The sequence below is a fragment of the Hippoglossus hippoglossus genome, chromosome 17 (assembly GCF_009819705.1).
Source record: "Hippoglossus hippoglossus isolate fHipHip1 chromosome 17, fHipHip1.pri, whole genome shotgun sequence".
NCBI classification, from domain to species: domain Eukaryota; kingdom Metazoa; phylum Chordata; class Actinopteri; order Pleuronectiformes; family Pleuronectidae; genus Hippoglossus; species Hippoglossus hippoglossus.
Genome location: NC_047167.1, coordinates 10,439,768 through 10,453,232, shown reverse-complemented (window position 1 = coordinate 10,453,232; position 13,465 = coordinate 10,439,768). Strand labels below are relative to the sequence as shown.

The following is a 13,465-nucleotide window of genomic DNA, read 5'->3' as shown; positions in this document are numbered from 1 at the left end:
CATCAAAACAAACAGGGATACAAACTGAACATTTCTAAAACTTTTAATAAGTAATTAAACCAGGAGGCATTGAAAGTTTGCGTATATTTAAGAGTAGACTTTTAAGAAATCAGACTTACTGTAGGTTAGAGATTAAATTCCTATTTTAAACCGTATATTCAATATAGATACATTTCTACCCTTTACAATTGTGTAAACCTTTTTCGCTTAAGTGTAAACACTTGTTAAAGCCAACAACTGGAGAAAAAAGCTGGTGAGAGATGCTCTGTCAACTCCTCTTACTTACAGTGGGAAAACACTAATTTGTTTTGGCTCCTCGTGACAGCACGTTCGCTCATCGAGCATCATTTTCTCATTAATTATATCCATCTTGTCCTTTTCCTTTTATATTGGCAATTAAATATCCCCTGAACTACATGTTCCCTGACAGCTTGACATTTTCTGCCTATGCAGTTTATACCGCTCAAGCTTTCTGTGGCGTACCATCTATTTTAGATGATTGTTGTTATTGATCCACTTTTTGCTGACTGCTCCACTTTCTTCTCAATCTCCCCTGGCAAAAGGCCAGCTCCCCAAAGCAGAAATCTATGCGTTTTGATATTTACTTCCAAAAGCAACTCCTTTCCCTTATGACATATAGGCCCAGAGATTAGACATTATTTCCTCCATAAACCACCACAGGGTGAAATGATAGTTTTCCCTCATTGCAGCTGGTGCGGAGCAAAAACATTTGCTGACACAGTAGGAATCTGTCGGAAATCTCTGTCATTAGCATTTACATATACATGACACATCACAGTCGTCTACCGCTCTCTCACTCACCTCCTCCATTGCTCCCTCTAGCTTTCCTCCCCTCCATTTCAATGTAATATTCTGCTGTATAATGTAATTCAGAAAAATACTTCTACCACAACAGATGGAGCGGAAAATGGATTTGCATTCAACCCCAAACTGTACCGGTGACGTACCTCTTCCTGCTCTCCACCACTAAGTCAAGGCTGCGATGTATTATAATCACTGATATTTTCTCATCAGATTACCTTCTCTTTGGCTGAGACCATATTTGCTCAGTTTGCTCGCTGTTTGAATGTGAGTATGTGGAGGCAGGATCAAGGCTGCGCTTATCACCCTTCTTCCATACCACCCGTTGTGTTTATTATTCTTTTTCCATACACCCCACTGTCATAGTGGGGACCTTTTTCATTTCGATAACTCCTCAAAGGGGCCAATGTGAGGGCGAAGCATCCTGAAAATTGGTTGGGGATCAAACCTTGAAGCCCACTGTGTTTGGCAGCATCATTATTTCACCAAGAAGGGGATTTAAAGAGTTGAAATAGGTTAAAAGGAAGTCGGAGGGAGAAAGTAAGTGGAACGACTGTGTGCATGACAGTGGGATACGAGAGACAAAAGGAACAGAAGTGAGGAGAAGCCAGTGGTGAAAACAAATTTTGTCTCTATATCTGTCAGAGGGGTTTGAGCATGCGAGCAGAATTCCCATTGATAGGCAGCTTTTTGTTTCGACTGTGCCCCACTATGTTCTGGGAGATATCAGCCGGCGCAGGGTCAGAGCGTCACAGCTCTTTGATCCCTCTGCAAGGAGATTTCCCAAATCCCTGAGATGAACACTTGTGCAGAGAATGAACCGCGCAGATGATTCAAGACTCACAAGCCGGATCCGTAGACAGAAAAATGCACACGTTGGGCAAACATAATACTCTCAGTGTGTACGGCGGAACGCTCTGTGGACAAAACAAATTTCATCTTTTGTCGAGCTGGCAAAGTTTGTCGTGTGAGAAATTATTTTTTCACTAACTACACCGGAGGAGCTGCACACTGTGTTTTTGTGAGCAGTTCATGCTGACAAATATCAATGTGTCCAGAAGTGACACTTAAATTTGAAGTGATAGTCGTGCTGTAAAGAAATTGTCAGCGGTGTGCACCGTTAGTTTTTACTTCATTACCCACACTTTGATTCATTCTCAGCTATCGGAGCCATATGGTAGCTACTGCTCAGTTTGAGAAAATGACACGAGGGACAAACGGAAGAAGCAAACAAAACAAAATGAGATTTCATAAGCTTTGTCATAAAAGAAAAATATACGTTACTGGAACTATTTCATTTTTGTTCATTTCCACTGTCAGACCTGAAATAAAATGCAGCCTCAGACTTCCTCACCGACTCTACATGTGATAGTTTGTTGTGTTGACTGTCTCCATACTAAACAAGCAGAGACCTTGATGTCTGTCGGTTCATGAGCCACCTGCTGGGAAACATTTTCACTCTCTACTGGGGAACAGACGTGTTGAAGCCCACCATGTTTCTGATGTTTCTAGTTCTGCCTCTTCTTCAAAACACATGTGGTCCATTTCTCTTTTCTCTGGGGTAAAGATTTGTGTTATTCAACATAGTTCCACTCCGTCTTACATTTGATAACTTATGCTCATCTGCTGATATGAAAAAATACATGTAGCCAAAAAATGTCTCGTAAATGTACGCCTTTTTTTCTTTCAATATTACGACTTTATTCTCGTAATATTATAACTTGATTCTCTAAATATATCTTGAAAGATTTTTTTCCACATTAAGTGGCCCTTATTCCCAGTTTTATAAATGACATTGGTGTTTTCAGTGAAGTGAAATAGCTTATTTCATTTTGGGTGTGAAAAGATATATTTTATTGTCATATTCTCATGAATTCTAACTTTGGCCCTGTGAGGAAATCCTCTGGCATGGTCTTCTTTGGAAACACATAACATTATCAATGTAGCTGTCAAGATAAAATATCACATCATTTATACCTTTCTTTCCTTTGTTTTTCAGGGGAGATTTGTGCCTTTAAGATCTACGGTCAGGATGCTCCATTTGAGGCAGTGGTGTTGAATCGCACATCAGGAGAGGGGGTCCTGAGGGCCAATAGCCCTGTGGACTGTGAGAGCCAGAAAGAGTACACCTTCATAATCCAGGCATACGATTGTGGGGCCGGACCCAGCGGGGCCGACTGGAAGAAATCACACAAGTGAGTCAAGCAATTTGTGTTTTGTGGTTTGTGTCCGTGTTTAATTTAAATGTTCTCCGGAATTTTTCGACTAAGAAACACATGTGCTCCTTGGTTAAAAAAGTAAGCCTGAAGCCCTGCTTAAATAATGGAAAAAAGTCTATTTACACTGAGGCATACAAAGAAAACAGGGAGAGCTTGCAGTGTAATATAATTTTTCTTTTTTGAAGCTGTACTGTTCAATTCATGCTGAGACAACGTTACATAAATGATTTCTAAATCTAATATTATGGAGCCTGTAGGTTGTTCTTAAGCAGATAATCTTTGTTTTTCAGTCATTTGTTCTGTTTGTGAAATTGGACGCTGTTTCTCCTTCACCATGTGGCTTCACTACGTGAAATTGCTTCTCAGAAGCTTTACACTTTTAGGAATTCACCAGCACACAGGCAGCAACCCTCTGTGTGTCTTTGTGCTTCCTAACAAACTGTGATTGTCAGACCCTGTGTTCAAACTGTCACATAGTGCAAATTATTATTTATCTCAGCATGACTCACTTGTGTAGCTGCCATAGTGACGCAGATTTACAAGAGGCGGACAAAATATGACATGGAAACAGACATTAACTTCAAAGTAAGTCGCCAAGGAAGCTGCACAATTGAGTCATATTAAAGAGTCCCAAAAGAAAACAGGGAAAGACTTCATCAGCAAAGAGTGGAAGTCATCTTAAGTTGAGCCTCACCAGTAGAGTAGTATATGCATGTAACCCTTGAAAACACAGCCTTAATTAGCAGAGTTAAAATTAGGCTTAATTGCATCACATTACAACTAAATTAACGATAGTTGTTGTCATGAATATGCACATAGCTTTAGTTGAATTCATTTGAATATTTACCTTTGCATCATTAGTCTTTACCCTGACTAAATTAATTTAGAAGCAAAAAAGCAACATGCTCCTGTGCTTCCTTCATAGTTCACACTCTTAAAAAAAATCATTATTATTCGATTTTGTCTTTGCTTGTTTCATTTTCTCTCTTTTCCTTTTCGTAATTTTCTCATCCCTCAGCACTGAAGCAGTGACAGCTGAGACCTGCAGTTGTGTTCTCATGTTCTGTCCCCCTAATGGCCCAATATAATTTTGCGTGCGTGCGTGCACTATTTGAATGAGATTGACAAACAGGCAGAGCTGCATTGACAGCAGCAAATCAAACCCTGTGGTCAGAGACGAGGAGCTGCTAAAATAAGCTTCTGCAGCTTCGGCACTAAACAGAGAAAGAGAGGGACATTTATCAGCTCAGGGATCTCTGATGAATTTCTCCGGTGGAAGATGAAGTGTGTGTGTGTGTGTGTGTGTGTGTGTGTGTGTGTGTGTGTGTGTGTGTGTGTGTGTGTGTGTGTGTGTGTGTGTGTGTGTGTGTGTGTGTGTGTGTGTGTGTGTGTGTGTGTGTGTGTGTGTGTGTGTGTCATTATCACTGTGTGACATTCTAAATAGGCCTCATTAAGCTAATGTCATTAATTAACCAGATGTGCTTCGTCAGATACACTGCGAGTTGTCAGAGAAGGTCACCGGTGAAGAAAACTTCATGACACATCTGAGTTATTGGTTAATCTATGTACTTTAGTGCACAAATGTTATCAGAGTACCTTGTTAATATCTTCAGCACTTCCTCCCAGCAGAGTAGATAGTGTGTTTTTCTGTGTGTTTGCATCAGAATAGGCTCTAAACAAAAAATTTGAGCCTAGGAAAGCAATCTATGTTTTCAAGATCTTCTCTGTGGTTAGTCTAAGTCTATGGATTAGTCTGGTAAATAATAAAAATGGAAACACATTTGGTAAAAAATGGAAACACATTTTTCAAAGAAATACCAATACACATGACCCTTCTGTGCGGAATTGTTTTCCTTTCACTCTCCCTTTAACTGACTGATGTATTTGAATTAAACAGCAAAATACGTCTTTACTTAATGTCAATCAATCTCTAATGACTTAAAGAGATTTTTCTTTCCTCCTCTCTCCATTCCTCCATCCCTTTATTCTTTCCCGGTGTCCTTACTTTTCCCTTTTTCCATAATTTATCTGCTCTTCTATCTCTTGGCATCCTTCTGTCCATTCCTTCTTGTGCTCTCTCCCTCCCTTATCTTTCTTCAATCCCTTCCTCCATTCAGGGCGGTGGTTCACATCCAGGTAGATGACGTCAACGAGTTCTGTCCTGTGTTTCGGGAGCCACTGTACAAGGCGTCAGTAACCGAAGGCAAGATATACGACAGCATTCTGCAGGTATATTAATGTTTTAATGCACAGTGAATACATATATACATACATATTTATTATCATTATTATCTACCTGAAGTCTTCTTCTTTGTTGTGTTTGTGTTTGAGTTCATTTTGATTAAAAGTTTCAATAGAGGTTACACTGATTACCTTTGTCATTTACAAATGTTGTCATTATTACAAGTGTTAATTCTTAAATAAACTAAATTAAATATGTTATTCCATGCACAGGTTGCTAGTGTTGTTGCTAGCAGAGCAGTTGTTGATGTCCCTGGTGTAAACTGACATTGTTACAGGTGGAAGCATGGGACCAGGACTGTTCACCACAATACAGCCAAATCTGCAACTATGAAATTGTCACTGCAGGGACGCCATTTGCCATAGACCGCAATGGTAAGTGGGTTTGTGTTGGAATAAAATAAATAGAATCTCTGTCTGTCTGTCTGTCTATTTTTTGTTTTTTTGATAACTGCCTCGTCATTCAACTCTTTGGATCAGGATTTGTGGAGAAATTCGGCACAAAGAGATTCCTTTGTCTATTTTAGGTGGTTGGTGTTACCAGCGTTACACAGTGTTCAGGCACACACTGATTACATAACTTACCCAGCGGCCCCACAGTCAATTTCTTTTTTTATAGCTATAAAAACCCATTTGGTTCATTTTGGCCTGTCAGCGGTATAGTGCCCACGTTCAGAGAATTAAAAACAAATTGTAAAATACTAGATATAATGCTTAGACGGACGCTTCAATTATAACCTGAAAGTGTCTGCTCTGTGCAGCAGCTGAGCAGAGTTCATTTAATTTGATTGCACTGAACGGCCATTAGTAATGTAACACCTATACACAATACCTCTTTACATAATAATAATGATACATTTTATTTATAGGTGCCTTTCACAGCACTCAAGGTCACCTTACAAGGCAGAGATCAAAACAAAACAAAAAAATAACAACGTATCAAAAAGATCAATAAAATGAACAGTGAATAAAAGATTATGTAGGTTGGCCAAAGGGAAAACAATCAAACTAAATATGCCAGTTTAACAAGATGGGTTTTGAGACGGGGTTTGAAAATGGAGAGTTCTGGACTAGTTGAAGTTTATGAAGGAATTTGTGAGGGATACCAAAAAGAACATTAACATTATTAATGTGAGCTTTGAAAGATAGTGTTCTGTCAAGGATGACACCCAGACTCCTAACCTGAGGGAAAGGAGAAACTAAGGAATTATTAATAGTTAAGGAAAAAGCGTCTCAGTTATTTAGTGGATTTGGTGTCAATAAGGAGAACCTCAGTTTTATCACTGTTGAGTTTGAGAAAGTTGGAGGAGAACCAGGATTTTATTTCCTGTAGGCAATCACAGATCGAGGTAGGTTTGGTGGACAGGTAGAGCTGGGTGTCATCCACATAGCAATGGAAATTAATGTTAGATTTACGGAAGATATAGTCAAGAGGAAGTAAATTGATGATAACAGAAGGGGCCCCGGGACAGAACCCTGGAGAACACCAGTAGTGACTGGAAATGGCTGGCTTTTGAAAGATTTGAGTTGGGTGAACTGAGTGCCGCGAGAGAGATACGATTTAAACCAGTCCAAGGGTGTGTTAGTGATGCCAATGGAGGCTAGTCTGTCAAGGAGAATGTTATGAGAAATGGTGTCAAATGTCACACTCAGATTAAGGAGGATGAGAATGGTACACATTCCAGAGTCAGCTGCGATAAGGTCATTGGTGATTTTTACCAAGGCCTTTTCTGTACTATGGAGGGGGCGGAACCCAGACTGGAAATGTTCAAAAATCTTATTTTCAACTTAACAGATTCCTCTTAAAACAAAGTTAAGCCATAAGCACAAATATCCTTAAACTTATACCAAATCTTTTTAACCAAAATATTTTAACCTGAACTAGACCCCTCGATTTACACCTTTTATATCCTTTTTATACATTTAGCACATAAAGCTTCCATTAAAACATCATTCTGGAGACATGTGGTATTGCGGAATACACTATTGGCAGTCGTGTTCTTTCCTCACTTGAACACAAACAGCATGGTTTATGTTTCGATGAAAGAAGAAAAAGCCTGATCCCTGGCTGAATTTGCATATGTTCCTTCTATGATCTCAGCTAGCTGAACTTCGTATGAACATGAACTGTTCTCCACTAAAGATAGACATGAGAGAGCCGACGACCTTATCTGGAACTAGAAACCACTGTAGGAAGCTCTGCAGCAAATCTTGTGTTTGTTAGTGCTGGAACAGTGGAGAAAAATGTATCACTGGCTGTAAATAGGGACTGTACAAATGATCTATTTATGGATGTAGACCAAACAACAGAGTCATGCATGTGTGTATACACTATAGAAATGCAGTATGAGGAGGAAAACCCGAGCAGACAACTGAGACCGATCCCTCTTCGTATTGCAGTGATGTTGTCATCTGTGAAGTAGCTTTTCATCAGCGCGTAGCTCAAAAGTTTCTTGACAAACATCCACCTTCATCTATGACAGTTTTCTCATGTTCATTTGTGGCTCTACACCGGCCCTGTAGTTGACTGGCGGAGTGTATTTTATTTCTGATTGAGAGCTATTCTGAGCATATCTGCCTATATGAAATTTCAGCTTTGGGCTTTGTGCCGACGTCTCCCTGAGCCTCCGCAGCTACACAGCGCTGATCTGAGTGCGGCGTAATCCAAACTAAATGGAGACTGGAGGGCTTTGTGTGTTGAACTCCAACCAATAGATCAGACAGAAGCACCCACACTGCTTTCTTTACTGTATTTCTGTCTCTCCTCGTCTCTCAGGGTCTTATTTATTATTTTGTCTCATTGCTTTTTGAGTTTAACCTCCTGGTCTGATCTCTCTCAGTGTATTTTACAGAGGTCTGGCTCATTTGATCTGATCTTCTCCGGGGCACAATAATATTGCTTGGGAGACGCGGCAGAACACAACATGCAGTATTGTTTAGACCTACTTTATAGAACAATGGTCAGTTTGTGCACTGAGGGAAGAGCAAAAAAAAACGTAGACGTATGCAGTGAAGTGAGCTGATATGGAGCGAAATGTGCATCATAAAAGAGACAGTAAATTAAGACTAAATGAATTTAACCCCACCTGTTGTTGTTGAGTGAGGATAATAAAGTTGCCCTGCATCAGCTCTGCAGGGTTCAGAAATCAAACATGGTCAGGAAATTGAGCTGAATGTGACAACTCTTATGCTATAATTTAATAAAACATACTGTAGTAATTAACTTGATAAAAAGAAAACACACTGACAATCACTTTTACGTTTATTATATACTCATTTTCGTTGCTTTTCTGCAAGCAGAGTCGATGGTAACCAGTTGTAAACAATACATGAAACAATACATACTCAATCCCCGCTTACTGCCTCTAATTCCTTTTATTTACCACAACAAAGATAATGTGTGCAGTGGTTTCCCTGGGCTGATCATATTTTTGGAATGTTATTTAATGAATACCTTGTCAGGACTATAGGGACAACTGCTGACCCAGATAGACTTCAATACTTCTCTCTGTTACGCTGAGTAATGTGAGGACATGTGGTTTTTATCCTTTATACATATGAGCTTTTTCAAAGCTCATTCCAGAGCCTCATGTGTAACTGTGTTCTCAGACACTATTGTGACTAGTAAACAGAACTCCATGTGTAAAACTGTGTGTCTCTGTAATCACATATATCTAAGCTGCCTTCAGACATGCACTGATTTCCGAACAACCTCTGGACATTCTTCGGAGGGGCTATATGTGAAAAGGCAAATGTCCGAGGTTCTCCAGCCTGCGCCCCAGGTGAAATGTCTACAGAATGTCCAATATGAGAACACAGCAGGAGATCCTCTGCAGGATTCGTTGTGTGCTTGTAGGCGTGTTGATGACGCTTCCAACACATGACAAAATTAAAAACACAAATTATTCAAATATTTTAAGAAGTGAAAAAGTGGTGCCATACACATTGAAGACACTGACGAAGATGTCAAGAGAGCTTTTGGTGATCAGGGCCTATGCCAGTGTCAACGTGCTGTAAACAAAAACACATGATCTCTGCAGCAGAGTGTCACCTCAACCTCAACGCTCTGGAGATTCATGTGTTGTTGTGAACGTGTCTGCTGGAGAAAATCCCCTTAGATCCCACAGAGAATCAATAATTTGAAATGTCCTGTCAATTCAAAATATCTCCTTAAACTCCAGCTGTTGATATCCAGTACCTTCTCTGTTGCTGTTGTTCTCACCAGCTGCAGATCAAATTGTCATTGTATGAGGATTTTGTAAGAACCGTCTGACTCTGATCTTCTCACCTTTCTCCCTCTGACATTTCCAGCTCAGCTCTGTTTTCCAGTACTGTTGTGGTCCGCACTGATTCCCTCAGTGCCGTCTCCTCTCCTCTTGTCTCCCCCTCTTCCTCTCTCTTCTTCCCTTTCTCCTCCTCTGGTCTCTCGTGGAAATCAGAGTGACAGCCTTTCACACAGACAAGCCTCCAGATATTAACAACAAAAATAGCTTCAGTTGTCCTCATAGACTCGGAGACGGACTGTGATGGAATTGACTGACAAATTACGAATATGGCATTGTTTTAAAGCCGTTCTGTATCTTATAGAATGCATATACTTTCGTTTTAGAGATATATGATATTCATCATTGCTTTGATGGACTTTGATGTAAATGTAGAGTATCAGCTGCAACCAGCAAGTCACTCTAGCAACTCAGTGCTGCATTGTTAACATTTTGCTCAGTCAGTAAAGAAGACCGGAGAATATGTGTTATCCCTTGTGAGCCTTAATAGTTTTTTTGCTTGTTGGCAACTCAAAAACATGTGGATCTATATAGTTTTCTCAACTGATTTAATACATTTGGTAAAATCATACTACAGTTTTACAAAACCAGTTACTTATCATAATGCTGTAGATGCTGAAGTTAGAAACGACAGAGGCCACAACAGAGCTGAGAAATATTGATAAAACAAAGAACACACATATTGATTTCAACTCTGTCAACCCGGAGAGGCTGACTGTGGCAAAAATATGCATGAAAAATTCAATCACACACATAAATACTGTCTGTTGATCCATTAATCGGACAGCGCAGGTCTCGTAGGCCCGTAGGTATATAGCGTAATTTCAACATCTCTGATTAACTTTGTAAATACATAGTTTGGGATTTATCCTCTGGGCTCAGCTGTGGTTGTATATGAGAAATATTGTGACGCAAGCTCATTTAAACAAAGTAAATGTTTTCCACTGTACAGTTATTGTATTGTACATTATTGAAAATCAATACAAAAGACTTGAGTACAAGATGAGCTATTTTAACAGTCATGTTATTCTTGAAGAGAAAAGACAGGGATTTTGATGTAAAAGTACAACGGTATTGGTTTTGGACATACATTTGGCAAATAACACCAGATACATTTACAATAAAATGTATTTTTCATTTCACAGGGCCTTCAAACATCTACTAAAGTTTGCCAGCAGATGTTTGCATTGTTTGATTACAGTAACTTCAGTATGTGAACTTGTCTAGTGTCTGTCCTTTCAGGGCTGCTGCATCTCCTCTATCTTTGTCTCACTCTTTCTTACACTGTTACCATGGCGGAATCGACTGTTTACAGTGAGGCTTTGATATAAAAATACAGCACAAGGTTGCAGGACCTTGAATTTTTTAATAAAAGTCTTCAGTGAGAGTCATTTGTAAATGTGTCACAGTTTTGAATGTAAAGTCGTTTCCAGTTATTGCTCAGTGTTTCTCACCTTATTATTACTAAATAAACATAACTGGTCCATTTTTCTAGATAATCATGATCATATTTCTACTTTGTTCTTTTAGGTAACATCAGAAACACAGAGCGTCTGAGCTATGACAAGCAGCAGAGCTACAAGATCATGGTGACGGCCTTCGACTGTGGTCAGAAGAGAGCAAAGGAGGACGTGGCTGTGCATATTGATGTCAAGCCTGTCTGCAAACCTGGATGGCAAGGTCAGAGATAAAGGAATAGAAGGGGAAATATTTGCACAATGCTTTAATCTACCTCTGGGTACTTGATGAAAATGTACTTATTTTTAAGTGCGCTGACATCATTTTTAAATGTACTAAAATGTAAAGTAACACAACCCAAATTGAAGCAGCCAATTCAGAGCAGTTTTTAAATACATCCTTTCCCTCGAGGGAATTCCATTTCATTTCAGAATGAATGTCTCTTGAGGAAATCAGAAGACCTGACAGAACCCTCCAGAGGGAAAGTTGACTGGAGTGTGTATATGTGGGTTTTTTTCCCTCTCCCTCCTGTAACATGCCAGAAGCTTGGCATTCGAGCCAGTCTCGTCTCCCCTGCTGCTCCACCTGTCAGCACTGACAGGCTCTCAAGAGTCAGGAATGAAAGCAGAAGACAGAGAAAGATAAGAGAGGAGAGGGGAAAGAGAAGGGAGGGAGAAAGAGAGATAAAGAAAGAGGCCGAATGAACAAGGGAGGACAGAGAGAAACAAAGATATAGAGAAGACGTGATGGTTATTCTTGCAGTCTTAAATTAACTGACCAAAACAAATCAGTCAGTGAAACCCTGAACAATTGCAAGACATCGTAGTGACGCTTTAAAATTCATGACCAGATCCCCCCCTAACAGTTTCATTCATTCCCATCATATTCTTGTAAAGCTCCAAGATGAATCAATCCAACGATGACACAAAACAACTCTTGGTTATTCATGAATCAAATGTTGAGTGAACATCATTTTCTGAAGTGTTATTGGACATTTGAAGCCGGTAGGTACAAGGAGGAGAGAGGTGGTGTAAGCCGAGCAAAGGCTCTTCTAAAAGAAGCAGAAAATAGAAATGTGAATGCCATTTAATTAGTTTTTGTTGTTTATCTGGCCTCTTAGGTTTGGCCTAAGTGGGATGCCATCACTCCCATGTATTTGCTGCCTGAGTTATTATTATGCTGATTCCTTGATTCTCAAGTATTGCAGGTTTCAGGCCTCCTCTATATCGGATTTAGTCCCGACTAGAATACACATAACACATTTTCTGCATATATATTATATCAATCTAGCACATTATTATGAACCTGGTAATACAACTTCCTAAATGAGAAGTGCTTTGCTTTTTGTACTAATAAACAGTACAACAATTCACTAATATTATAATGTATTCATCCTTACTACAGAGAGCACTCTCCTTTACTGCCTTCTGTTGGACTGATGCTCTGTTCACACATCTTTTTAGGAAAGTAGCCTATTAATTATAAACAAAATATACATTCGAGTAATTATTTTCTTCTCACAGGAAAAATAACATGCAAACATTAAGGGCAGCAGCCTCTTTGTAGCCTGAGAGGTGAAACAAGGGGCAATCACTCCCCGCTGTAAGCAAATCTTAATTGATGTAAGTGCAGGGATACATGAAGCTCTCCACAGCAGTCGAACACACTGTATACAAAGATGGACGACATGACAGCCCCCCCCAAAGTGAAGCCAAATCATCTTGATTGCCTTGTCATCCTTGTCCATGGTGTAAACCGATGGTTTGATTAGGTAATGGCTCAGAATCCTGCTTCGCGTCCACAATTTTGTGCCGTGATGAAGATGATAATTTAGTAGGAGAAAACATTCGCGTGACTCCGCCTCAGCAAGAGATGATGTTACAGACAATTAATCCGAAGAGACCGTGTATTGAAAATGTCACGAATGCCAGTTGTTTAGGCTTTAGGGACACTTATTGAAGGAAATGTCAGTGCACGTCACAGAGGGGTGGGGGTGCTGACAGAAATAGTCAAATGGTTTGGAGAAAACTGGTCTGAAATGGCATGCTGCTTTATGTAAATGTCATCACCATGTAGATATCCGAATTTTAGCACGCAGAGAGAAAGAGTTCAAGATTGGAGGGGACATGTGCCATTTTGATCTCAAAAAACATTGGACAGAAAACAGCTGACAACAAAATAGGAAATGCTTCTGCAAAGTTCAAGCTTTTGCTTTTGGAGATAATAATAATATTCATTTTCCAGATGGCTTCACAGGCGCTGCCAGCTCACTACACTACATTTGAACCAGAAAGAAACATGTGCTATCATGGCCTAGTAACATCCTCATCAATGCTGCATGATTCTTTGCAGTTTGACTCATAAAAGGGAGACACACTGCATAATCCACTTGTAAAACCATTAACCCATCGTAGCTTGAACCCATGAATAAAACATTGCACT

The 13,465-nt window shown here is 39.7% G+C and overlaps 1 protein-coding gene across 3 annotated transcripts in view; it reads left to right on the top strand.

The window, feature by feature from the left end:
• Nucleotides 1-13,465, top strand: part of clstn2 (calsyntenin 2) — a 132,224-nt gene that overhangs the window by 91,236 nt on the left and 27,523 nt on the right. For all 3 annotated transcript variants that reach the window (XM_034613396.1, XM_034613395.1, XM_034613394.1), the window contains exons 3-6: nt 2,822-3,017; nt 5,159-5,270; nt 5,561-5,657; nt 11,096-11,245. In XM_034613396.1, the coding sequence (XP_034469287.1) occupies nt 2,822-3,017; nt 5,159-5,270; nt 5,561-5,657; nt 11,096-11,245 (555 nt within the window). The remainder of the gene's footprint in view (nt 1-2,821; nt 3,018-5,158; nt 5,271-5,560; nt 5,658-11,095; nt 11,246-13,465) is intronic.